Genomic DNA, 24,977 nt, shown 5'->3' with positions numbered 1-24,977 from the left:
ATTGTTCTCTATCAGTACATATTCCTGTTCATTTTACGACTGTATATTGCTGTGTCATTGTTTCAAGTAAAATACCCGCTGTTGAAAAAAATGTAGTTCTGTATGACAATCGCTTCTGTGTACATTGTGACGAGACAGAACATGTGTTTCACGATACACAGTGTTATCAACATAACTTACATGTGCCTTAAATAATACGTTAACAACACGTGAAGTGTTTCAAGCGTTTTTAAAATATACTGCATTTAGTATTTTGAAATGATACTGATAATTTTTTTATCATTTCGTTTACGTTTGCTATGATTTTAATTGGTAGATGTTATAATTGGCCAGATTCTGCACATGGAAATAGTGTCAAAACTACTAAAGTTTATTTAACTGGCATTTGTTTAAATTTTATAAATCAAATTTACACAAACACATTTTGGCCCAAAGTGCCTGTCTACAAGTATTTAGTAACAACCTCTTGCCAGTGCTTCCTCTAAGGTCCGTTCCAGGGTAATAAATAATTGTGATGTCCTTCCATGGGCCAGTCCCCACGGAGGACTCACACCACTGCTGACCCGGACCTCTCTGATGCTATACATGGGGGGAAGCTTGGTTAGTTCCAAGGTTCTTCTTACTTAGATCTCATGTTGACAATTTAACTTGTCACAGTTAATCATTATTTGTTAAACTACGTTGCATGCTATTATATACTGATGTCTGGGTCAGTTAGTTTATTGAGTATACTTGTTGGTAGGACCATTATCAAAAATATGGTCATTATTAAGTGAAGTGTCAATAGTACTTTAGTTGGCATTTCGGTTATCATCTCCGAGTAGATGCATGTAGTCTGACATATATTAACATGTCCCATTTTAATTCTGGAAACCCAAAAGTCCAGAAACTCTGCGGTCTTTTCCCAGTCTCGGTCAAAGGTATTTACAAAAATAAGCATGCTGTTTTCATGGGAACATGGGAAAAAATGAAAAAAAAAGAAGTTCAAAAACTCAATATTTACACCATCTCGCCCATGGGCGAGAATATTTTCCTTTACTCAAAACTCATGTTTTTGTTTCGCAATTATTTAACTTGTATTCCATCAAGTATCATACACAAAATTTAACTCATTTAAACTTACATCAACAATTTTATAGCGATATTGAAATATTTCGCCCATGGGCGAGAAAAAGGCTTGGCCCATGGGCGAGAATATTTTCCTTTACTCAAAACTCATGGTTTTGTTTCGCAAATATTCAACTTGTATTCCATCAAGTATCATACACAAAATTTATCTCATTTAAACTTAATTCAACGATTTTATAGCGATATTGAAATAGTTCGCCCATGGGCGAGAAAAAGGTTTGGCCCATTTGCGAGAATATTTTCCTTTGCTCAACAGTCTGACATATATTATATTTGTTCTTTGCCTTACTTGTTTTGAGGGGCTCAGTGGTGCGAGTGAATCCTCTAGTCACAGCTAGGTTTGTAGACCCCATAACGCATGCACAAGTCACTAAGGGACCCCTACCTGGCACTGTGACAAAATCCGGGATGCCCAATAGTTCTATCGTAAAGGGCCATGGCTCGGTTTATGTTCGTAGGTTCTCACAGTGAATATAACTTGGATCCTACTTTTGAAAAAGTATCTTAAGATAAAAGGGCAGATGTAAATAAACCAAAGAAATGGAAGAGTTATCTAAATTGGCCATTGCGTGTATTGACTATATTTTTGCAATGTGCCGAATTGGGATTTGTTGGGGACGTGGCGTTTGATATAGCCTACCAGAAGGTATAGGAAAATACACATCACAATCACAATCTGGGATCATTAATACTTCACGCGATTGTAAACACTTTGTTCATCCTTCCCAAGTGCATGCATACAACCAATATCAAATCTGCGATAACGTATTTTAAATTGCAAAAAAATTGTTTCATCTCCAAATGTGAAAAGCAGTTAATTTTAACACCATGACAGCTATCTGCACAATGGTAATATACGTCAATTTAAAAAATCAATGTCCAACATTTCTTACATTTACAATATCAATAATGACAATTGTTCTCATCCCATTTACAGATCCAGCTACAATGGAAAACTTTACCACGGAGACCGCTTCTTTCCCAAATCGAACAGAAGATGACTTGAACATCACTGAACCAGCCACTGCGCCTAAATCATTTTATCCACCCGGCTACTTTGTCATCCCTGTTGAAGACATGTTTATCTACCGGTTGGTAATGTACACGTCCATCATGCCTGTAACAGCTCTCGTTGGTCTTGTTGGAAACGTCATCAGTTTTGTGGTCTTATTACGTCACAAGATGCGGGACACAACCAAGATAGTGCTCCTCTCCATAACTGTCTGTGACTTTCTACACCTTATTGCGACGATACTCTTCTCTCTGATCGGAGTCACCATCGCTTTAGACTATAAACCTGGACTTTATATCTCCCGAAAAGCATTTCCATATTTTGGATCATTTTTCATGTCAGTTTTCGGTCGTACATCAAACCTACTGATAGTCGTTATTTCACTGGAGAGGTTGTGCGCTGTGGTGTTACCTTTAAAGGTCAAATCACTTTGGACAAGGAAGACAATGGGACTTTCAATATTCATCTGCAGTCTTCTGGTTGTAGCTTTGTTTCTTCCCTATTCCCTGGAGTTCGTGCCTACTGATTTCCCTATTCCCAATTCGACACAAATGGCCACAGTTCTCAAACTGTCGGAGTTCGGAAAGAACCGAGACTTTTTTGCTACGCTGTACATCGTCAGAATGTCCCTCCTTCGCGTCATCCCCATCGCTGTCGTCATCATCTGCAACATCGCCATCAGTGTCAGCCTGTACAGTTCCAAGTCAAAGCGCTCTCAGATGACAGGTCAGAATCGTGACGAGACGCCAGCAGAACAGCGCATCACTCAGACATTGTTTGGTCTGGCTCTTCTGTTCTTCTTCTGCATGACACCTGGTGCACTTTTTATCCTCATACAAATCTTTGACTACGAATACAACTTCCCTAAAACTCGGAATAATGTGTACAACCTGGTCGGAATAATGTCAACTTGGCTTGAAATTGTCAACTCCTCCGCTAACTTCATCATCTACATCGTGGCCAGTCAGCCGTTGCGTGAAGAATTCAAGCGTGTCATTTCCTGCTGCCCAATAAAGAAACGAACAAGTCGGAAGTACACTGGAGACACAAGCGCAAGTGACACTAAGGTATCCACGTTGTCTATTGCGACAGTTTCATAAGTTCAAATTCGCCGGAGGATGTTTTGGGTGTGACATGCAGCGGCAAGACGCCATGACGCCTCAACCCATATCGCATAAACTGAATAGGTACTTTTTGCACCAATAAAGTAATGAAAGTCCGGCTTAGTGGCTCATACACTGTAATGTCAACTTTACGTTCTAACAAAGACCTACACACCCTGTGTTGTCAGTGATACGTTATGTTTTTGACCGAACACACGCTGATTCATACCATATATACACTATGTTGTCAACTTTACGTTCTGTCTTAGACCCATTTATACAAAGTTTGCTTTCAACTGTGCACTCTGCCTAAGACCGGATGTTGACTATGTTGTCAACTACACGTTCTGGTTTAGACTGTATACACCCCGTGTTGTTAATCATACACGTTGGTCCAGACTGCACATGCTCTGTGTTGTGAACTGTACGTTCTGTCGCAGACCTATATACGATGGGTTATGAACTATACATTCTTTCTTAAACCTATATAAACATTGAATATATTCGGTGTCAAACTGTAAATCTGTGACAGTTGCTTAAATGTCCTTGACCTGTTGAGGGTTTTTTCACGTTTGATGATTGAAGATAACACCAGTCTGTCATCGTTTGATCAATCTGAGTTTAATTTCAAATATGTACATTGACGTCTTGCTCTGTGTGACAAAGTTCAGATTGTGGAGCCGTTCCCTTGTATTGTTATTGCTTATGTAGATTAAATGTTTAATTCCATCGGATTTTTCGTTAATTAAAAGACCACTTAGGTCTTGATTGTATATAAAACATCTTCTTAAAGTCCAATTGCTGCACAACATCATGATTGTCGTACTACTTACACTTGTTAGTTTAAATGCTAATCTGTAGTTTCGGATTATAGTTTCATAGAAAACTCACTCAACAGCCTTGGATAGCCGCTAGGGGTGAAAGACCACCCGAGCGGAGTTTCCTCTTCCGACTTCTAAGCTTTTCGGTCCTCAAGCTATATAAGCTTAACTATGTTTCCTCTGCAAGAAAGTCCCGAACTTGAGTTCGCACAGTCGTGCTGGTTCCTCCAATGACCGTAGTTACTGTCAAGATTTGCATATAGAAGCTGGTTACAACAGGTGGTTGGAGCCCATCGATGTCCGTTAATCTGCTTAGATTGGCGTCATGGCAACGTATACCTGTAGATTTGTAATATTCTCTGTGTATTTAGATTGGATCGGATGTGTATTAGAAGTGACTTGTTACATTCAGTACTGCTAGCTTGTGTATACTCGCCTGTTCAGACACCCTCACGCTGTGTGAGTCTTACTGTTAATTGCTCACGTAAAGCCTCAATAATTTTAGCTTGGTTATTATTGTTTTGTGTCAATAAATGTTCAAACTTCAGTTTGTTTTATCCTTGTCTCTGCGCCATAATGCTATCGGTTTGTCACGTGGGTGTATTTACGTTCGCTAAAACGTTTCGGTTCTTCTGTTTGTGAGGCGTTACTCAAGCGTATGTTCTTTTGTGCTTTGCACTTCCTGTGTCAGTAAACCAGTCAACCAGTCTTTGTTTTATACCCTTAATACCGACCGCCAGACAAGGTAATAAAAGGTGTCATCGTTTAACGTCCTTTGTTGTGAACTAGTGATCTTCAACTCTAGATGATTATCGGTGAGTATTAGGTGCGAGGGCTGGTAAAAAAGTTCGAACCTTAACAAACAAAACAAACAATTTCGAAAGTGTTTTTTAATTTTGATTTTACATCATAATTTCCCTGAGGAAGAGATTATATGGATGTCAACGTCTTTATTATGAGGAATACAACGTGTCAGAGTACATGCTTACTCCTTCATCTGGTGAATGAATGCCACTTTCTTACTTACTTACTTTGTAGATTTAACGTGCGCTTTCCGACTGATGCGTATTTCGCACACGGGCCCGGCCAGGCCATTTAATGTGTTTCCGAAAGGGGCGAAAGTGGTGTGTGCAACCCAAGAGGGGGCTTTAGGGGTTGCTTATATAGAATTTGGGAATTTTGAGATTTGGAATAGATAATGAATGCCATAAGTGAGATAGCATATATGTGTACAGTAAGGACAACAAAATAATAAGATAACAAAAGGTGGAAAAAACAAAGGGTAGAAACTAACAAGGGAAGCCAACAGATGATTGGCGCTGATAGGTGATTAGCAATAGACAATGGAAGCCAAAGCTTTACAGTAATTAGCTACATAGGAATTTCGAGTAAGCATACACTCTGAAACATCCATATATTCTCTTCCCTGTGTGTATCACTTCTAAATGCCCCTCAAAGACCTGATAATTTCCCTGCTTTTCAATACACTTTTCATATCGATAATGAAACTTTTCAATTCCAGTCAGGAAGGTGTTTTCTAAAGCCATCCTGAAAAAACATTCACAACAGCTTTGAAGTTATCGTTGTCGTCATAGCGATTTCCATGAAGGTGTTCTTTCAGTCTAGGAAACAGGTGGAAACGGTGCCAGGTCTGGCGAGTATGAAGGGTGAGGAACCTCTTCGAACCAACATTGTCGCACAGCAGCCTTTGCAAGTCGAGAGGTGTGCGAAGGGGTACTGAAATAAGAAAAACAGAACTCTTTCCACTTTTAAAAAGGATCATACCCTTTGCATCCCAGAATGCAGTGGCCATAACTTTCTTCACTGATCTTGAAGACTTGAATTCCTTTGGAAGTGGAATGGTGCCATTCCATGGATTGACGTTTTCACTCGGGATCATAGTGGTAGACCCACGTTTCATCACCCGTTACGAATCTCTTTTAGAATTAGACGAAATCTTCCTCAATCAGCTTTCAATTTTCTCTGGCTATGCCAGTTCTTTTTTCCTTAAGATCATTTGGAAACTTTGGCACCCAACGAGCAGATATCTTTTCATCTGTAAATATTCATGAATAATACTTTCATAATGGATTCATGGCTGAGATCTGTGTCTTCCTCAAGCTCAGCAAAGGCAATACGTCTATCAGACAGTCTACGCTTCTATCTTTGTGATTGACGACAAGGTACCCTTTTCAGATTCTGGTCGGGAAACTTCACACAGGACAGATGCTGAATGCCCAATAAGCACAGTTTGGGAAACACACGCACAGGCGATTCTGATGTCTCAACTCTCCGAGGTACAGATCAAGACTTGTTCAGACATATTTATGATTGATCAATTTGAAATTGAGTCACTATTTTCTGCAATTGCGAAAGGTAGTTTAAGGAGGTGTATTTCATTTTGGAGTTACGTTGATGATACATTCTCAAAACTATTCAGGAAGGTTACCCTTAGCTGACAGCCCACCTCTGCTGTAAAGAAATCGAAAGTTTGTTTCAGAGTCTATTCAGGAACTGTTGAAAAACGAATGCATTGTTGAAGTTATACTCTTCCTCGTATAGTTATCCTCTTATAGTGTCTGTTCAGCGTTCAGGCAAAAAGAAACCTGAGATTGGTGAATCAGTTTTTCTCGAAAGATAAAATTGTTTTTGAAGGCTATAAAGTCGCACTAGACTTTTTCAAAAACTCAGGTTCCATGTTCAAGTATGGTTTAAAGTCAGGTTACCATCACATTGACATCCATCCTAGGCAACATACTTTTCTGTGTTCAGCTTGGAAACGCCAAGGTGTTGGAAAGTATTACTGTTTCGCAGTTCTCCCTTAGTCTCACGTCAGCCCCTTACATCTTTACGAAGTGTGTTCGCCCATTGGTCAAGTACTGGAGAAAGCATTCCATTAGCATCGTAGTTGCTGGATGATGGTTTTGGTTATTCGGTTTTGGCGACAGCATCTTCAAGATCACTTTGTTACTGCTGCGGAAACTGCTCGACAGATCATGGGGACACACCAGCGACACATTCGTGGGGATCCGTGCGTCGACACATCCACTGTCACAGGCCACACCGGGGATCAATGCTAACACCACGTCATCGCCGGGACCGTCTTCAGTGGGCAACACAGCACCAGCATTGGTGCCACCAGCAGTTGAGAAGAGTCCTCTTCTCAGACGAGAGCCGTTACTGTATCTCAACAACAGATGGCAGAGAGAGTCTGGCGACGCCGCGGGGAACGTTATTCGGATGCTTGTGTTGTTGAGAGAGACTCGTGGGGTGGTCCGAGCATCATGGTGTGGGGTGGAATTGGTCATGCACAGAGGGTCGGCCCTGTGGTCTTCCAGAACATCGGTCCAGGGTGAGGCAATAGTGTCACATCAGCTCGCTGTACATTGATAAAGTCTTGACACCACATGCCATACCTCATTTGGCACGTCGCCGCATCCACGAGTTTCAGTATGATAACGCCCGTGTCCACACTGAGAGTGAGTGAGTGAGTTGGGTTTAACGCCGCTTTTAACAGTATTCTAGCTATATCACGGCTTGTCAGCTAAATGTGTGAGGAAAGCCCGAAGTGATGCAGGTCTCAGACGTTTACCACTTCGGTGAAACCCACGAGCACGGGTATGGTGCTGACAAACCTAGAAACATAATCGGGGCGAACCGGGATTCTGCACAGCGAATCGCGGCGCCTTAGACGACTGGGCCACCCGTGTCGCCCCCCCCCCCCCCCCCCCCTTCACACACACACACACACACACACTGAGAGAGCAACAACAGACTTCCTCCAGCAGAATGGCTTCAGAATGGCCTGCCCTCAGTCCCGATTTAAATCCCATTGAGCAGCTGTGGGACGAGATTCACAGACGGCTGAATGACGTCAGACCAAGGCCGAAAACTGCAGCTGAACTGCGTCAGACGTTCCTCAGTGTGTGGTATCAAGTGCCTGTGGCCTTCATCAACTGCCTCATCCATTCCATGTATCGATGTTGCACGGCAGTCATCAATGCACATGGTGGACACACGCGATACGGACAGATAGGCATTTCCAGGTACATGTGGGATCCACCTGACTCTGTTAAAGGGTCGTTATTTATTAACGATTTTAATGTATCATGTCGAGGTAAAAATATGCACACGATTGATTGAAAGACAGTTGCAACTTTGTTTGAATAAAATCAATGATTGGGCAGAGCAGAACGGCTTTAAGCTTTCTAAATCTAAAACTAATTGTATCCATTTCTGTCGAAAATATAAACCACATAGGGACCCAGAATTACATATAGCTGGAAGTCCAATTAAAATCCAATGAAAAAAGCTATTTTTTTAGGAATATTTTTTTATCATCACCTTACTTTCTTACCACATATTAAATATTTGAAAGCTAAATGTCTGAAGGCACTGGATTTATTAAAGGTCGTTTCTAATTCCAAGTGGGGAGGAGATCAGACGACCTTACTTCACTTATATAGATCACTTGTCCGTTCTAAATTCGACTATCGCTCCATCATCTATGGTGGGCCCTGTAAAAAGCAATCTTAAACTTAGTTTCCATCCACCATCAAGGTCTAGGACTCTGCCTTGGATCTTTTAGAGCATCTCCTATTGGCCGTTTGTACATTGAGTCCGATGAACCTTCTCTTAAACAGCGCCGTATTAAACTATCTTTACAATACATAACTAAACTATATTCAAATAAGTCTAATTCAGCATTTTAATCCTCTTTATGGGGATCTTTTCAATAAAAGATCATCCCTTATTCCACCACTAGCAATCAGAATTATACCTTTCATTTCTGCTGCAAACATTGAACTCGAAAATATATCTCCTTTCCGCCTGCTTCCTTCCCCTCCTTGGCAGCTGGGAAAGCCACAGGTGGACCTTACAATTATTTAAACAAAAGAAATCTGACACTAATCAACTACAATATCTACAAGAATATAATCAGTTAAGAAGCGAATGAAAAACTTACAAATCAATATTTACAGATGGATCCAAGGATGGAGGTGCTGTTGCCAGCGCTACCATCATTGGATTCGGAACTATATGAACTAGATTACCGGATGGCTCTTCAATTTTTACATCAGAATCAAAGGCCATATTAACTGCTCTAAACACAAGGAATTTATTATTTTTCAGACTCGTTGTCCTGTCTTCAAGCAATGAAAAATATGTCGTGTCAGCATCCAATATTACTTGAAATAATTGAATTACACAATAATCTCGCAACTGGCCAAAATGACATCGTCTTTTGTTGGTTACTCAGCATGTTGGGATCGTTGGTAACATTTTGGCTGATGCTGCTCCAAAGGCAGCACTCAACAAATCTGTGACACCGCTTCTTATAGGTGATTATAAACCTGTCATTAGATGTTACATCAGAGATCTAATGCAGAAGAAGTGGGACACCCAAATGGGTATAAATAAATTACATCCAATAAAAGCAAATATCGGTTACACCTACTTGGGTTGTCAGTCCAGATTTGAAGAGGTCGTATTGAGACGATGTCGTATTGGCCATTCTCGATATCCTCATGAATATTTACTAAAAGGTGAGGATCCTCCATTCTGCATTCCTTGTGATGAAAGAATCACGGTCAAGCATGTCCTGCTTGATTGTATTGATTTTTCCATCACGAGGGATCAATATTTCTAAGTTTCAGGAATCAAGGATTGTTTTAATCAGGTAAGTTCTCGTTTATTTTTGTTGTTAAATTGAATTGTTTCATAAATGTTGATTATGATGTTATGTAAATAAATAAATTTACAATTGGTAATATAAATCAGTAGTGAGTGAGTTCGGTTTTACGCCGCTTTAGCAATATTCCAGCAACATCACGGGCTTCACACATTGTACCCATGTCGGGAATCGAACCCGGGTCTTCGGTGTGACGAGCTCACGTTTTAACCACTAGGCTACCCGACCGCCCCTATAAATCAGTAACTTAGATTGTATTCTCGAAGGGGGTTAAAGGAGTGTATAATTATTGTCCCCCTGAGAGCGTATGTAGAATCACGTCTTTCAAAGTATATGGTTTTTCTAGCTGAAGGGATGATGTTAATTCAGCTTGGGTCCATGCAGGTAGCAAAAGTACTGTAAGTCCCCATGGACCCTGGCATGGTGATCTCTCTTCAGTGGCTGGCGATCTATTGCTCATTTCTATCTTGTATCGTTATATTTTTATGGTTATCGACTAGTTGTAAATAAAATCTGTGATAAATCTAGTTATTTTACTGTCCTTCGACGACAAGTTTGTATACAGTCTAAATATAACTATTCTTAATATAATACTTATTTTCGTCACGATATGGCTGAAATAATGCCAATGTGACGTTAAATTTTAACTCACTCACTCAGAGCGTCATACGAAATTGCTTATTCAAGGTTACAACCTTCAAGGCCTCAGGAAAGTTTTCAAAATGTTTTATGGTAGACATGCGGATGAAATGTCCAAATTTGACGCGCGCATCAGTAACAAGCATGATGTACATGCAATTCCCTATTTTGACATGTACCATATGTTCCCGTATTTTTTTAATTGAACAATTGATTTGCAATTGCGTGTACTTGTGACGTGTGCCACCGGTGGGAGAGGATACGCTCACCTTTTGGGGAACACCTGGCATCATCAGTGTTCGATAGCAACTTATAAACACATGCTCATGATACAGTCGGAATCGTACAATTGACCATCATCCCGTGGTAACTTGTTTAAGTTATTGCAAATTAATTTCGCACAAATAATAATGTAATCGTGTAACTCCGCTTAAGGCCTATATTAGCATGTGGTTGCTATAACATTCATCTGCGAAAAAGCCATTACTACAGTTTATATCACAACAGAAAATATTCTTCACTTAAAACCAAACCCCATTTTGAGACATGTTGTGGTTTCAACGTACAGTCGAGCTGATACGTAACTTTTTAACAAAAGCGTGATGATTCTAAAACAATAACAATTTATCTTCTTTATTTCAAAATATCTGAAATTATTTTGTAGAACATTAGGCAAAATATATGGAGGGGTCTTTAAAGCATAGAGGGTGTTCATTCCAAGATCCCAGCCAGCCCACAAAATGGCTTAATGCTTGGTGCACTTACCAAATGTACACGGCTATGGATATAGTGTTCACTCTTACTCGGCTCACCCTAATCTCACGGGTTACCTTGGACACCATTGAGATAAACATGACAATGACAAAACTTAATTAGCAGCAAGGGTATCGTTGATACATTTGAGAGTGCTTGAAATACAATATATCAGGTACAATATACACAAAACACATTATGTTTTGTTTGTTTGTTTGGTGTTTAACGCCAAACTCAGCAATATTGTAAATTTATTGTAAATGATCGAGTCTGGAACAGACAATGCAGTGATTGACATCATGAGCATCGATCCACACAGACATGTTTCAACCAAGTCAGAAAGCCTGACCACCCGATCCCGTTAGTTGCCTCTTACGACAAGCAAGGTCGCCTTTTATGCATGGGTTGCTGGAGACCTGTTCTACCCCCGATCTTCACGCGTCACAAAACACATTAAGAGATACATTTAATTTGCACATGAAACAATACTGATAACCTATATAAATATTAATATAAATTGAAAATGTATTGCAGAACTAATCAATCAACCATTACTTTATTCAGTATGAAGGTCAGATGAAAAGATACAAATGACAATTTACAAGTGTAGTACCGGTAACACACATGATTCTAAACAACCTTCTTTCATAAGCATCATAAACAAACAAGCATAATGATTTGATTTGTTCAGGACCGTTTGGGGCAATTATATTTTTAAATGTATGCATATTAGTGATTGACACAATTGACACATACAGTTAAAACAATATACATCCTCTACACCTGGATCATATATAGGACACTTTACGATTTCCTCCCACCTACCTTCATTATTTTTCAATCGTAATCGTGATCGATCAGTCGTGACCCTTAGCTTAATGCATCGTCGATACTTCACGAGATTGTAAACACTATGTTCCTCCGTAGCACCTGAATACAAACGACCGATATCAAAACTGCGGTAACTGACTTCAAACAATAGTTTACTCTTTAAGCATGACAAGGTTTTAGTTTTATAACCATGACAACCTCCTACACAAAGGATATACAAGTCAATTTGATAAATTAATACAGAATTTAGGCTTTATACAACAACTGTCAAATGTAAAATATCAACATTGAAAATTGTTATCCCATTTACAGATCCAGCTACAATGGAAAACTTTACCATGGAGATCACTGCTTTACCAAATCGAACAGAAGGTGACTTGAACATCACTGAACCAGCCACTGCGCCTAAATCATTTTATCCACCCGGCTACTTTGTCATCCCAGCTGAAGCCGTGTTTATCTACCGGATGGTAATGTACACGTCCATCATGCCTTTAACAGCCCTCATTGGTCTTGTCGGAAACGCAATCAGTTTTGTGGTCTTATTACGTCACAAGATGCTGGACACAACCAAGATGGTTCTCCTCTCTCTAACTGTCTATGACTTTCTACACCTCATTGGAACGATACTCTTCTCTCTGATCGGAATCTCCATCGCTTTAGACTATAAACCTGGACTTTATATCTCACAAAAAGCATTTCCATATTTTGGATCTTTTCTTATGTCAGTTTTCGGTAGTACATCAAATTTACTGATCGTAGTTATGACGCTGGAGAGGTTGTGCGCTGTGTTGTTACCTTTAAAAGTTAAATCACTTTGGACAAGGAAGACAATGGGAGTTTCAATATTCATCTGCAGTCTTCTGGTTGTAGCCTTATATCTTCCGAGTTCCCTGGAGTACGTGCCTACTGAGGTCCCTATACCCAATTCGACACAAATGGCCACAGTTCTCAAACTGTCGGAGGTAGGAAAAAACTTGGACTTCTATTCTGCGCTTTATATCGTCAGAATGTCCCTCCTTCGCTTCATCCCCATCGCCGTCGTCATCATCTGCAACATCGCCATCATTGTGAGACTGTACCGCTCCAAGTCAGAGCGCTCCCAGATGACGGATCAGAATCGCGACGAGACGTCAGCAGAACAGCGCATCACTCAGACATTGTTGGGGCTGGCTCTTCTGTTCTTCTTCTGCATGACACCAGGTGCACTTTTAATCCTCATACAACTCTTTGACTACGAATACAGCTTCCCTAGAGCTCGGAACAATATTTACAAGGTCGTCGGAATAATGTCAACTTGGCTTGAAATTGTCAACTCCTCCGCTAACTTCATCATCTACATCGTGGCCAATCAGCCGTTGCGTGAAGAATTCAAGCGTGTCATTACATGCTGTCCAATAAAGAAACCAACAAGCCGGAAGTACACTGGAGACACAAGCGCAAGTGACACTAAGGTATCCACGTTGTCTATTGCGACAGTTTCATAAGTTCAAATGCGCCGGAGGATGTTTTGGGTGTGACATGCAGCGGCAAGACGCCATGACGCCTCAACCCATATCGCCAAAACAGGATACGTACTTTTTGCACCAATAAAGTAATGACAGTCTGGCTTAGTGGCTCATACACTGTAATGTCAACTTTACGTTCTAACAAAGACATACACACCCTGTGTTGTCAATGATATGTGCTGTTTTACACCGAATAGGCCACGTTGTGTCTTAGGCAGTATATACACCATGTGCTTTTAACTTTGCACTCTGCCTAAGACCGAAAGTTGACGTGATGTTGACTTTGTTGTCAACAATACGTTCTGGCTTAGACTGTATACACCCCGTATTCTTAATCATACACGTTGGTTCAGACTGCACATGTCCTGTGTTGTGAACTATACATCCTGGCTTAGACCTATATATAATATGTTGTTGGCGTACACCGTATATATTCGGTGTCAAACTGTTAAAATGTGACAGTTGCTTAAATGTCCTTGGCCTTTTTTCGACGTTGATGACTGAAGACCACATCTGTCTGTCGCGGTTGGATTAATCTGAATGTCATTTCAAATATGTACATGGACGACCACCCGAGCTGAAGTTACTACTCCGACGCCTGCACTTTTCACCCCTCCAGCTATATAAGCTTAACTATGTTTCCTCTGCAAGAAAATCCCGAACTTGAGTTCGCACAAGTCGTGTTGGTTCCCCCAACGAAAGGAGTTTCTGTCCTGATGTTTATATGGAAGCGGGTTCCATAACAGATGGTTGGAGCCCAGCGATGTCCGTTAATCTGACTAGACTGGCGCCATGGCAACGTATACCTGTGTAGATTTGTAATATTCTCTGTGTATTTAGATTGGATCGGATGTGTATTAGAAGTGACTTGTTACATTCAATACTGCTAGCTTGTGTATACTCGCCTGTTCAGACATCCTCACACTGTGTGAGTCTTATTGTTAATTGCTCAATTTAAGCTTCAATGATGTAGCTAGGTTGTTATTGTCTTCTGTCAATAAATGCTTAAACTTCAGTTAATTTATCCTTGGATGTGCGCCTTAAAGTTATCGGTCAGTCGGTCTGTCTCGAGCGTAGGCGGCGTAATCGTTAGTTAAGCACCGTGACGCTATGGGCTTTGCAATTCTTGTGTCGGTAAATAAGTCAAGAATTTGTTTGATTTTGTCCATACGTTTTGGGCATGACACATTAAATCCCCCAGAAGAAGGCGGAGAGGATATGCTAATGTCCGATGCATCGTCCTACCGTCAAGTGAAATATGCTTGAATATTGTTTCAGTCCCCAATCATCAATATTAAAGTTAAGTCATGGTTGCCAATATATAATCCGGGCGAGAAGACTAGTTGCTAATAGCATAGCAAAAGATCCACGCATTCGGGGCACGATGACACAAATTGTAAAACCCCTGTCTTCGACGTTGACAAAACTTAAAGATTGCTTTAATATTTTGTGATAAAGGCGATGTTGAATATTCACCAACAAGTCCTGTACTTGAATGCAATGATTATTATACTTAAGCTTATTATACTTATGCCTTAAGCAATATTCCAGCAATATCACGGCGGATCAACATTCAGACGATTCTTGACAAGCACGTCGTGATGACCAAAAGCCACACAAAGAACGCATTAATACAAACCACCTTTCTGGCAGCCGTGGTGATAAACGTTTGGCAACTGAAAATTGATCAGGGCGGAAAACATCGTGATGGTTTCAAATCAATTTGGCTCATTAAGAGATGTTATATTACTTTGATTCACTAATAACTCGCTGTCACTTCCCCACCTGTCTTTGAAGAGGCTACTTTGCCCTACAGGTATGTGTTAACGTCTTACGACCATATTCCTGTTTAACGATTGTCTCTTGATGTGTTATTGTTTAATGTTTGTTTTTCAGTAGTATCTTCATAGTTTATCTTTATTTGAATTTATTGGTGAAATATCCGCTTCTTAAAAAGAATGTGTAGCTCTGTATTACAACTTTGGACAATCGCCTCTAAGTACATTCATAAACCAGTGTTTGCAACAGACCATCATCCCGTGGTAACTTGTTTCAGTTATTGCAAATTAATTTCGCACAAATAATAATGTAATCGTGTAACTCCGCTTAAGGCCTATATTAGCATGTGGTTGCTATAACATTCATCTGCGAAAAAGCCATTACTACAGTTTATATCACAACAGAAAATATTCTTCACTTAAAACCAAACCCCATTTTGAGACATGTTGTGGTTTCAACGAACAGTCGAGCTGATACGTAACTTTTTAACAAAAGCGTGATGATTCTAAAACAATAACAATTTATCTACTTTATTTCAAAATATCTGAAATTATTTTGTAGAACATTAGGCAAAATATATGGAGGGGTCTTTAAAGCATAGAGGGTGTTCATTCCAAGATCCCAGCCAGCCCACAAAATGGCTTAATGCTTGGTGCACTTACCAAATGTACACGGCTATGGATATAGTGTTCACTCTTACTCGGCTCATCCTAATCTCACGGGTTAGCTTGGACACTAACCATTGAGATAAACATGACAATGACAAAACTTAATTAGCAGCAAGGGAATTCTTGATACATTTGAGAGTGCTTGAAATACAATATATCAGGTACAATATACACAAAACACATTATGTTTTGTTTGTTTGTTTGGTGTTTAACGCCAAACTCAGCAATATTGTAAATATATTGTAAATAATCGAGTCTGGAACAGACAATGCAGTGATTGACATCATGAGCATCGATCCACACAGACATGTTTCAACCAAGTCAGAAAGCCTGACCACCCGATCCCGTTAGTTGCCTCTTACGACAAGCAAGGTCGCCTTTTATGCATGGGTTGCTGGAGACCTGTTCTACCCCCGATCTTCACGCGTCACAAAACACATTAAGAGATACATTTAATTTGCACATGAAACAATACTGATAACCTATATACATATTAATATAAATTGAAAATGTATTGCAGAACTAATCAATCAACCATTACTTTATTCAGTATGAAGGTCAGATGTAAAGATACAAATGACAATTTACAAGTGTAGTACCGGTAACACACATGATTCTAAACAACCTTCTTTCATAAGCATCATAAACAAACAAGCATAATGATTTGATTTGTTCAGGACCGTTTGGGGCAATTATATTTTTAAATGTATGCATATTAGTGATTGACACAATTGACACATACAGTTAAAACAATATACATCCTCTACACCTGGATCATATATAGGACACTTTACGATTTCCTCCCACCTACCTTCATTATTTTTCAATCGTAATCATGATCGATCAGTCGTGACCCTTAGCTTAATGCATCGTCGATACTTCACGAGATTGTAAACACTATGTTCCTCCGTAGCACCTGAATACAAACGACCGATATCAAAACTGCGGTAACTGACTTCAAACAATAGTTTACTCTTTAAGCATGACAAGGTTTTAGTTTTATAACCATGACAACCTCCTACACAAAGGATATACAAGTCAATTTGATAAATTAATACAGAATTTAGGCTTTATACAACAACTGTCAAATGTAAAATATCAACATTGAAAATTGTTATCCCATTTACAGATCCAGCTACAATGGAAAACTTTACCATGGAGATCACTGCTTTACCAAATCGAACAGAAGATGACTTGAACATCACTGAACCAGCCACTGCGCCTAAATCATTTTATCCACCCGGCTACTTTGTCATCCCAGCTGAAGCCGTGTTTATCTACCGGATGGTAATGTACACGTCCATCATGCCTTTAACAGCCCTCATTGGTCTTGTCGGAAACGCAATCAGTTTTGTGGTCTTATTACGTCACAAGATGCTGGACACAACCAAGATGGTTCTCCTCTCTCTAACTGTCTATGACTTTCTACACCTCATTGGAACGATACTCTTCTCTCTGATCGGAATCTCCATCGCGTTAGACTATAAACCTGGACTTTATATCTCACAAAAAGCATTTCCATATTTTGGATCTTTTCTTATGTCAGTTTTCGGTAGTACATCAAATTTACTGATCGTAGTTATGACGCTGGAGAGGTTGTGCGCTGTGTTGTTACCTTTAAAAGTTAAATCACTTTGGACAAGGAAGACAATGGGAGTTTCAATATTCATCTGCAGTCTTCTGGTTGTAGCCTTATATCTTCCGAGTTCCCTGGAGTACGTGCCTACTGAGGTCCCTATACCCAATTCGACACAAATGGCCACAGTTCTCAAACTGTCGGAGGTAGGAAAAAACTTGGACTTCTATTCTGCGCTTTATATCGTCAGAACGGCCCTCCTTCGCTTCACCCCCATCGCCGTCGTCATCATCTGCAACATCGCCATCATTGTGAGACTGTACCGCTCCAAGTCAGAGCGCTCCCAGATGACGGATCAGAATCGCGACGAGACGTCAGCAGAACAGCGCATCACTCAGACATTGTTGGGGCTGGCTCTTCTGTTCTTCTTCTGCATGACACCAGGTGCACTTTTAATCCTCATACAACTCTTTGACTACGAATACAGCTTCCCTAGAACTCGGAACAATATTTACAAGGTCGTCGGAATAATGTCAACTTGGCTTGAAATTGTCAACTCCTCCGCTAACTTCATCATCTACATCGTGGCCAATCAGCCGTTGCGTGAAGAATTCAAGCGTGTCATTACATGCTGTCCAATAAAGAAACCAACAAGCCGGAAGTACACTGGAGACACAAGCGCAAGTGACACTAAGGTATCCACGTTGTCTATTGCGACAGTTTCATAAGTTCAAATGCGCCGGAGGATGTTTTGGGTGTGACATGCAGCGGCAAGACGCCATGACGCCTCAACCCATATCGCCAAAACAGGATACGTACTTTTTGCACCAATAAAGTAATGACAGTCTGGCTTAGTGGCTCATACACTGTAATGTCAACTTTACGTTCTAACAAAGACATACACACCCTGTGTTGTCAATGATATGTGCTGTTTTACACCGAATAGGCCACGTTGTGTCTTAGGCAGTATATACACCATGTGCTTTCAACTTTGCACTCTGCCTAAGACCGAAAGTTGACGTGATGTTGACTTTGTTGTCAACAATACGTTCTGGCTTAGACTGTATACACCCCGTATTCTTAATCATACACGTTGGTTCAGACTGCACATGTCCTGTGTTGTGAACTATACATCCTGGCTTAGACCTATATATAATATGTTGTTGGCGTACACCGTATATATTCGGTGTCAAACTGTTAAAATGTGACAGTTGCTTAAATGTCCTTGGCCTTTTTTCGACGTTGATGACTGAAGACCACATCTGTCTGTCGCGGTTGGATTAATCTGAATGTCATTTCAAATATGTACATGGACGACCACCCGAGCTGAAGTTACTACTCCGACGCCTGCACTTTTCACCCCTCCAGCTATATAAGCTTAACTATGTTTCCTCTGCAAGAAAGTCCCGAACTTGAGTTCGCACAGTCGTGTTGGTTCCCCCAACGAAAGGAGTTTCTGACCTGATGTTTATATGGAAGCGGGTTACATAACAGATGGTTGGAGCCCAGCGTTGTCCGTTAATCTGACTAGACTGGCGCCATGGCAACGTATACCTGTGTAGATTTGTAATATTCTCTGTGTATTTAGATTGGATCGGATGTGTATTAGAAGTGACTTGTTACATTCAATACTGCTAGCTTGTGTATACTCGCCTGTTCAGACATCCTCACACTGTGTGAGTCTTATTGTTAATTGCTCAATTTAAGCTTCAGTGATGTAGCTAGGTTGTTATTGTCTTCTGTCAATAAATGCTTAAACTTCAGTTAATTTATCCTTGGATGTGCGCCTTAAAGTTATCGGTCAGTCGGTCTGTCTCGAGCGTAGGCGGCGTAATCGTTAGTTAAGCACCGTGACGCTATGGGCTTTGCAATTCTTGTGTCGGTAAATAAGTCAAGAATTTGTTTGATTTAGTCCATACGTTTTGGGCATGACACATTAAATCCCCCAGAAGAAGGCGGAGGGGATATGCTAATGTCCGATGCATCGTCCTACCGTCCAGTGAAATATGCTTGAATATTGTTTCACTCCCAAATCATCAATATTAAAGTTAAGTCATGGTTGTCAATATATAATCCGGGCGAGAAGACTAGTTGCTAATAGCATAGCAAAAGATCCACGCATTCGGGGCACGATGACACAAATTGTAAAACCCCTGTCTTCGACGTTGACAAAACTTAAAGATTGCTTTAATATTTTGTGATAAAGGCGATGTTGAATATTCACCAACAAGTCCTGTACTTGAATGCAATGATTATTATACTTAAGCTTATTATACTTATGCCTTAAGCAATATTCCAGCAATATCACGGCGGATCAACATTCAGACGATTCTTGACAAGCACGTCGTGATGACCAAAAGCCACACAAAGAACGCATTAATACAAACCACCTTTCTGGCAGCCGTGGTGATAAACGTTTGGCAACTGAAAATTGATCAGGGCGGAAAACATCGTGATGGTTTCAAATCAATTTGGCTCATTAAGAGATGTTATATTACTTTGATTCACTAATAACTCGCTGTCACTTCCCCACCTGTCTTTGAAGAGGCTACTTTGCCCTACAGGTATGTGTTAACGTCTTACGACCATATTCCTGTTTAACGATTGTCTCTTGATGTGTTATTGTTTAATGTTTGTTTTTCAGTAGTATCTTCATAGTTTATCTTTATTTGAATTTATTGGTGAAATATCCGCTTCTTAAAAAGAATGTGTAGCTCTGTATTACAACTTAGGACAATCGCCTCTAAGTACATTCATAAACCAGTGTTTGCAACAGACCATCATCCCGTGGTAACTTGTTTCAGTTATTGCAAATTAATTTCGCACAAATAATAATGTAATCGTGTAACTCCGCTTAAGGCCTATATTAGCATGTGGTTGCTATAACATTCATCTGCGAAAAAGCCATTACTACAGTTTATATCACAACAGAAAATATTCTTCACTTAAAACCAAACCCCATTTTGAGACATGTTGTGGTTTCAACGAACAGTCGAGCTGATACGTAACTTTTTAACAAAAGCGTGATGATTCTAAAACAATAACAATTTATCTACTTTATTTCAAAATATCTGAAATTATTTTGTAGAACATTAGGCAAAATATATGGAGGGGTCTTTAAAGCATAGAGGGTGTTCATTCCAAGATCCCAGCCAGCCCACAAAATGGCTTAATGCTTGGTGCACTTACCAAATGTACACGGCTATGGATATAGTGTTCACTCTTACTCGGCTCATCCTAATCTCACGGGTTAGCTTGGACACTAACCATTGAGATAAACATGACAATGACAAAACTTAATTAGCAGCAAGGGAATTCTTGATAGATTTGAGAGTGCTTGAAATACAATATATCAGGTACAATATACACAAAACACATTATGTTTTGTTTGTTTGTTTGGTGTTTAGCGCCAAACTCAGCAATATTGTAAATATATTGTAAATAATCGAGTCTGGAACAGACAATGCAGTGATTGACATCATGAGCATCGATCCACACAGACATGTTTCAACCAAGTCAGAAAGCCTGACCACCCGATCCCGTTAGTTGCCTCTTACGACAAGCAAGGTCGCCTTTTAAGCATGGGTTGCTGGAGACCTGTTCTACCCCCGATCTTCACGCGTCACAAAACACATTAAGAGATACATTTAATTTGCACTGAAACAATACTGATAACCTATATACATATTAATATAAATTGAAAATGTATTGCAGAACTAATCAATCAACCATTACTTTATTCAGTATGAAGGTCAGATGTAAAGATACAAATGACAATTTACAAGTGTAGTACCGGTAACACACATGATTCTAAACAACCTTCTTTCATAAGCATCATAAACAAACAAGCATAATGATTTGATTTGTTCAGGACCGTTTGGGGCAATTATATTTTTAAATGTATGCATATTAGTGATTGACACAATTGACACATACAGTTAAAACAATATACATCCTCTACATCTGGATCATATATAGGACACTTTACGATTTCCTCCCACCTACCTTCATTATTTTTCAATCGTAATCGTGATCGATCAGTCGTGACCCTTAGCTTAATGCATCGTCGATACTTCACGAGATTGTAAACACTATGTTCCTCCGTAGCACCTGAATACAAACGACCGATATCAAAACTGCGGTAACTGACTTCAAACAATAGTTTACTCTTTAAGCATGACAAGGTTTTAGTTTTATAACCATGACAACCTCCTACACAAAGGATATACAAGTCAATTTGATAAATTAATACAGAATTTAGGCTTTATACAACAACTGTCAAATGTAAAATATCAACATTGAAAATTGTTATCCCATTTACAGATCCAGCTACAATGGAAAACTTTACCATGGAGATCACTGCTTTACCAAATCGAACAGAAGATGACTTGAACATCACTGAACCAGCCACTGCGCCTAAATCATTTTATCCACCCGGCTACTTTGTCATCCCTGTTGAAGACATGTTTATCTACCGGATGGTAATGTACACGTCCATCATGCCTTTAACAGCCCTCATTGGTCTTGTCGGAAACGCAATCAGTTTTGTGGTCTTATTACGTCACAAGATGCTGGACACAACCAAGATGGTTCTCCTCTCTCTAACTGTCTATGACTTTCTACACCTCATTGGAACGATACTCTTCTCTCTGATCGGAATCTCCATCGCGTTAGACTATAAACCTGGACTTTATATCTCACAAAAAGCATTTCCATATTTTGGATCTTTTCTTATGTCAGTTTTCGGTAGTACATCAAATTTACTGATCGTAGTTATGACGCTGGAGAGGTTGTGCGCTGTGGTGTTACCTTTAAAAGTTAAATCTCTTTGGACAAGGAAGACAATGGGAGTTTCAATATTCATCTGCAGTCTTCTGGTTGTAGCCTTATATCTTCCGAGTTCCCTGGAGTACGTGCCTACTGAGGTCCCTATACCCAATTCGACACAAATGGCCACAGTTCTCAAACTGTCGGAGGTAGGAAAAAACTTGGACTTCTATTCTGCGCTTTATATCGTCAGAACGGCCCTCCTTCGCTTCACCCCCATCGCCGTCGTCATCATCTGCAACATCGCCATCATTGTGAGACTGTACCGCTCCAAGTCAGAGCGCTCCCAGATGACGGATCAGAATCGCGACGAGACGTCAGCAGAACAGCGCATCACTCAGACATTGTTGGGGCTGGCTCTTCTGTTCTTCTTCTGCATGACACCAGGTGCACTTTTAATCCTCATACAACTCTTTGACTACGAATACAGCTTCCCTAGAACTCGGAACAATATTTACAAGGTCGTCGGAATAATGTCAACTTGGCTTGAAATTGTCAACTCCTCCGCTAACTTCATCATCTACATCGTGGCCAATCAGCCGTTGCGTGAAGAATTCAAGCGTGTCATTACATGCTGTCCAATAAAGAAACCAACAAGCCGGAAGTACACTGGAGACACAAGCGCAAGTGACACTAAGGTATCCACGTTGTCTATTGCGACAGTTTCATAAGTTCAAATGCGCCGGAGGATGTTTTGGGTGTGACATGCAGCGGCAAGACGCCATGACGCCTCAACCCATATCGCCAAAACAGGATACGTACTTTTTGCACCAATAAAGTAATGACAGTCTGGCTTAGTGGCTCATACACTGTAATGTCAACTTTACGTTCTAACAAAGACATACACACCCTGTGTTGTCAATGATATGTGCTGTTTTACACCGAATAGGCCACGTTGTGTCTTAGGCAGTATATACACCATGTGCTTTCAACTTTGCACTCTGCCTAAGACCGAAAGTTGACGTGATGTTGACTTTGTTGTCAACAATACGTTCTGGCTTAGACTGTATACACCCCGTATTCTTAATCATACACGTTGGTTCAGACTGCACATGTCCTGTGTTGTGAACTATACATCCTGGCTTAGACCTATATATAATATGTTGTTGGCGTACACCGTATATATTCGGTGTCAAACTGTTAAAATGTGACAGTTGCTTAAATGTCCTTGGCCTTTTTTCGACGTTGATGACTGAAGACCACATCTGTCTGTCGCGGTTGGATTAATCTGAAAGTCATTTCAAATATGTACATGGACGACCACCCGAGCTGAAGTTACTACTCCGACGCCTGCACTTTTCACCCCTCCAGCTATATAAGCTTAACTATGTTTCCTCTGCAAGAAAGTCCCGAACTTGAGTTCGCACAGTCGTGTTGGTTCCCCCAACGAAAGGAGTTTCTGACCTGATGTTTATATGGAAGCGGGTTACATAACAGATGGTTGGAGCCCAGCGTTGTCCGTTAATCTGACTAGACTGGCGCCATGGCAACGTATACCTGTGTAGATTTGTAATATTCTCTGTGTATTTAGATTGGATCGGATGTGTATTAGAAGTGACTTGTTACATTCAATACTGCTAGCTTGTGTATACTCGCCTGTTCAGACATCCTCACACTGTGTGAGTCTTATTGTTAATTGCTCAATTTAAGCTTCAGTGATGTAGCTAGGTTGTTATTGTCTTCTGTCAATAAATGCTTAAACTTCAGTTAATTTATCCTTGGATGTGCGCCTTAAGTTATCGGTCAGTCGGTCTGTCTCGAGCGTAGGCGGCGTAATCGTTAGTTAAGCACCGTGACGCTATGGGCTTTGCAATTCTTGTGTCGGTAAATAAGTCAAGAATTTGTTTGATTTAGTCCATACGTTTTGGGCATGACACATTAAATCCCCCAGAAGAAGGCGGAGAGGATATGCTAATGTCCGATGCATCGTCCTACCGTCCAGTGAAATATGCTTGAATATTGTTTCACTCCCCAATCATCAATATTAAAGTTAAGTCATGGTTGCCAATATATAATCCGGGCGAGAAGATTAGTTGCTAATAGCATAGCAAACGTTCCACGCATTCGGGGCACGATGACACAAATTGTAAAACCCCTGTCTTCGACGTTGACAAAACTTAAAGATTGCTTTAATATTTTGTGATAAAGGCGATGTTGAATATTCACCAACAGGTCCTGTACTTGAATGCAATGATTATTATACTTGAGCTTATTATACCTATGCCTTAAGCAATATTCCAGCAATATCACGGCGGGGCACACCAGAAATGGTATTCACACAGTATGCCCATGTGGGGAATCGAACCCGGGTCTTCAGTTTGACGAGCGAACGCTTTAACCACTAGGCAACCCAATCGCCCTGGATTGACTAAGGCATGCAACTCTAAACACCTAATTGTGGTTTCCTATGGCACTTTGCTACCTTCATCAAAAATCGGCTTGCCCTGTCACTGGATTTTCGGGGCCATAGATCAGATCCATTCATACAGTAATCCATTCACATTACAGTTTGCCGTTTATGCCCAATGGAATTATTTTCGGATGATAAATCTAGACTGGTTAATTTTCGGCGTTGACGTTTTATATCAAAATGCAGGCCTCTGGGATACACTGCATGTCAAAGTTTAACATTATATCCCA

General features: G+C 40.3%; 4 protein-coding genes across 4 annotated transcripts; all 4 read left to right on the top strand.

The window, feature by feature from the left end:
• Positions 1-2,691: 2,691 nt before the first annotated feature.
• Positions 2,692-3,240, top strand: LOC139469477 (kappa-type opioid receptor-like). The gene has a single exon (XM_071251659.1). The coding sequence runs from the start codon at positions 2,692-2,694 to the stop codon at positions 3,238-3,240; it is 549 nt and encodes a 182-aa protein (XP_071107760.1).
• Positions 3,241-12,917: 9,677 nt separating this feature from the next.
• On the top strand, positions 12,918-13,466 carry LOC139468009 (substance-K receptor-like). Its single transcript, XM_071249662.1, has one exon. It carries the CDS (start codon positions 12,918-12,920, stop codon positions 13,464-13,466), a length of 549 nt encoding a protein of 182 aa, XP_071105763.1.
• Positions 13,467-17,689: 4,223 nt separating this feature from the next.
• LOC139468051 (probable G-protein coupled receptor B0563.6) lies at positions 17,690-18,247 on the top strand. Its single transcript, XM_071249748.1, has one exon. The coding sequence runs from the start codon at positions 17,690-17,692 to the stop codon at positions 18,236-18,238; it is 549 nt and encodes a 182-aa protein (XP_071105849.1). The 3' UTR covers positions 18,239-18,247.
• A 4,212-nt stretch (positions 18,248-22,459) lies between these two features.
• On the top strand, positions 22,460-23,017 carry LOC139467875 (probable G-protein coupled receptor B0563.6). The gene has a single exon (XM_071249393.1). It carries the CDS (start codon positions 22,460-22,462, stop codon positions 23,006-23,008), a length of 549 nt encoding a protein of 182 aa, XP_071105494.1. The 3' UTR covers positions 23,009-23,017.
• The last annotated feature ends 1,960 nt before the right edge of the window (positions 23,018-24,977 follow it).

The sequence above is a fragment of the Haliotis cracherodii genome, unplaced genomic scaffold (genome assembly GCF_022045235.1).
Source record: "Haliotis cracherodii isolate W230 unplaced genomic scaffold, xgHalCrac1.p SCAF_2, whole genome shotgun sequence".
Classification (NCBI taxonomy): Eukaryota; Metazoa; Mollusca; class Gastropoda; order Lepetellida; family Haliotidae; genus Haliotis; species Haliotis cracherodii.
The sequence above is the reverse complement of the archived record's forward strand: the minus strand, read 5'-3'. Positions and strand labels throughout refer to the sequence as shown.

Excerpts from the sequence above, each read along its gene's own strand:
- LOC139468009 (XM_071249662.1), top strand. The coding sequence starts at position 12,918 with ATGGCCACAGTTCTCAAACTGTCGGAGGTAGGAAAAAACTTGGACTTC.
- LOC139468051 (XM_071249748.1), top strand. The coding sequence starts at position 17,690 with ATGGCCACAGTTCTCAAACTGTCGGAGGTAGGAAAAAACTTGGACTTC.
- LOC139467875 (XM_071249393.1), top strand. The coding sequence starts at position 22,460 with ATGGCCACAGTTCTCAAACTGTCGGAGGTAGGAAAAAACTTGGACTTC.
- LOC139469477 (XM_071251659.1), top strand. The coding sequence starts at position 2,692 with ATGGCCACAGTTCTCAAACTGTCGGAGTTCGGAAAGAACCGAGACTTT.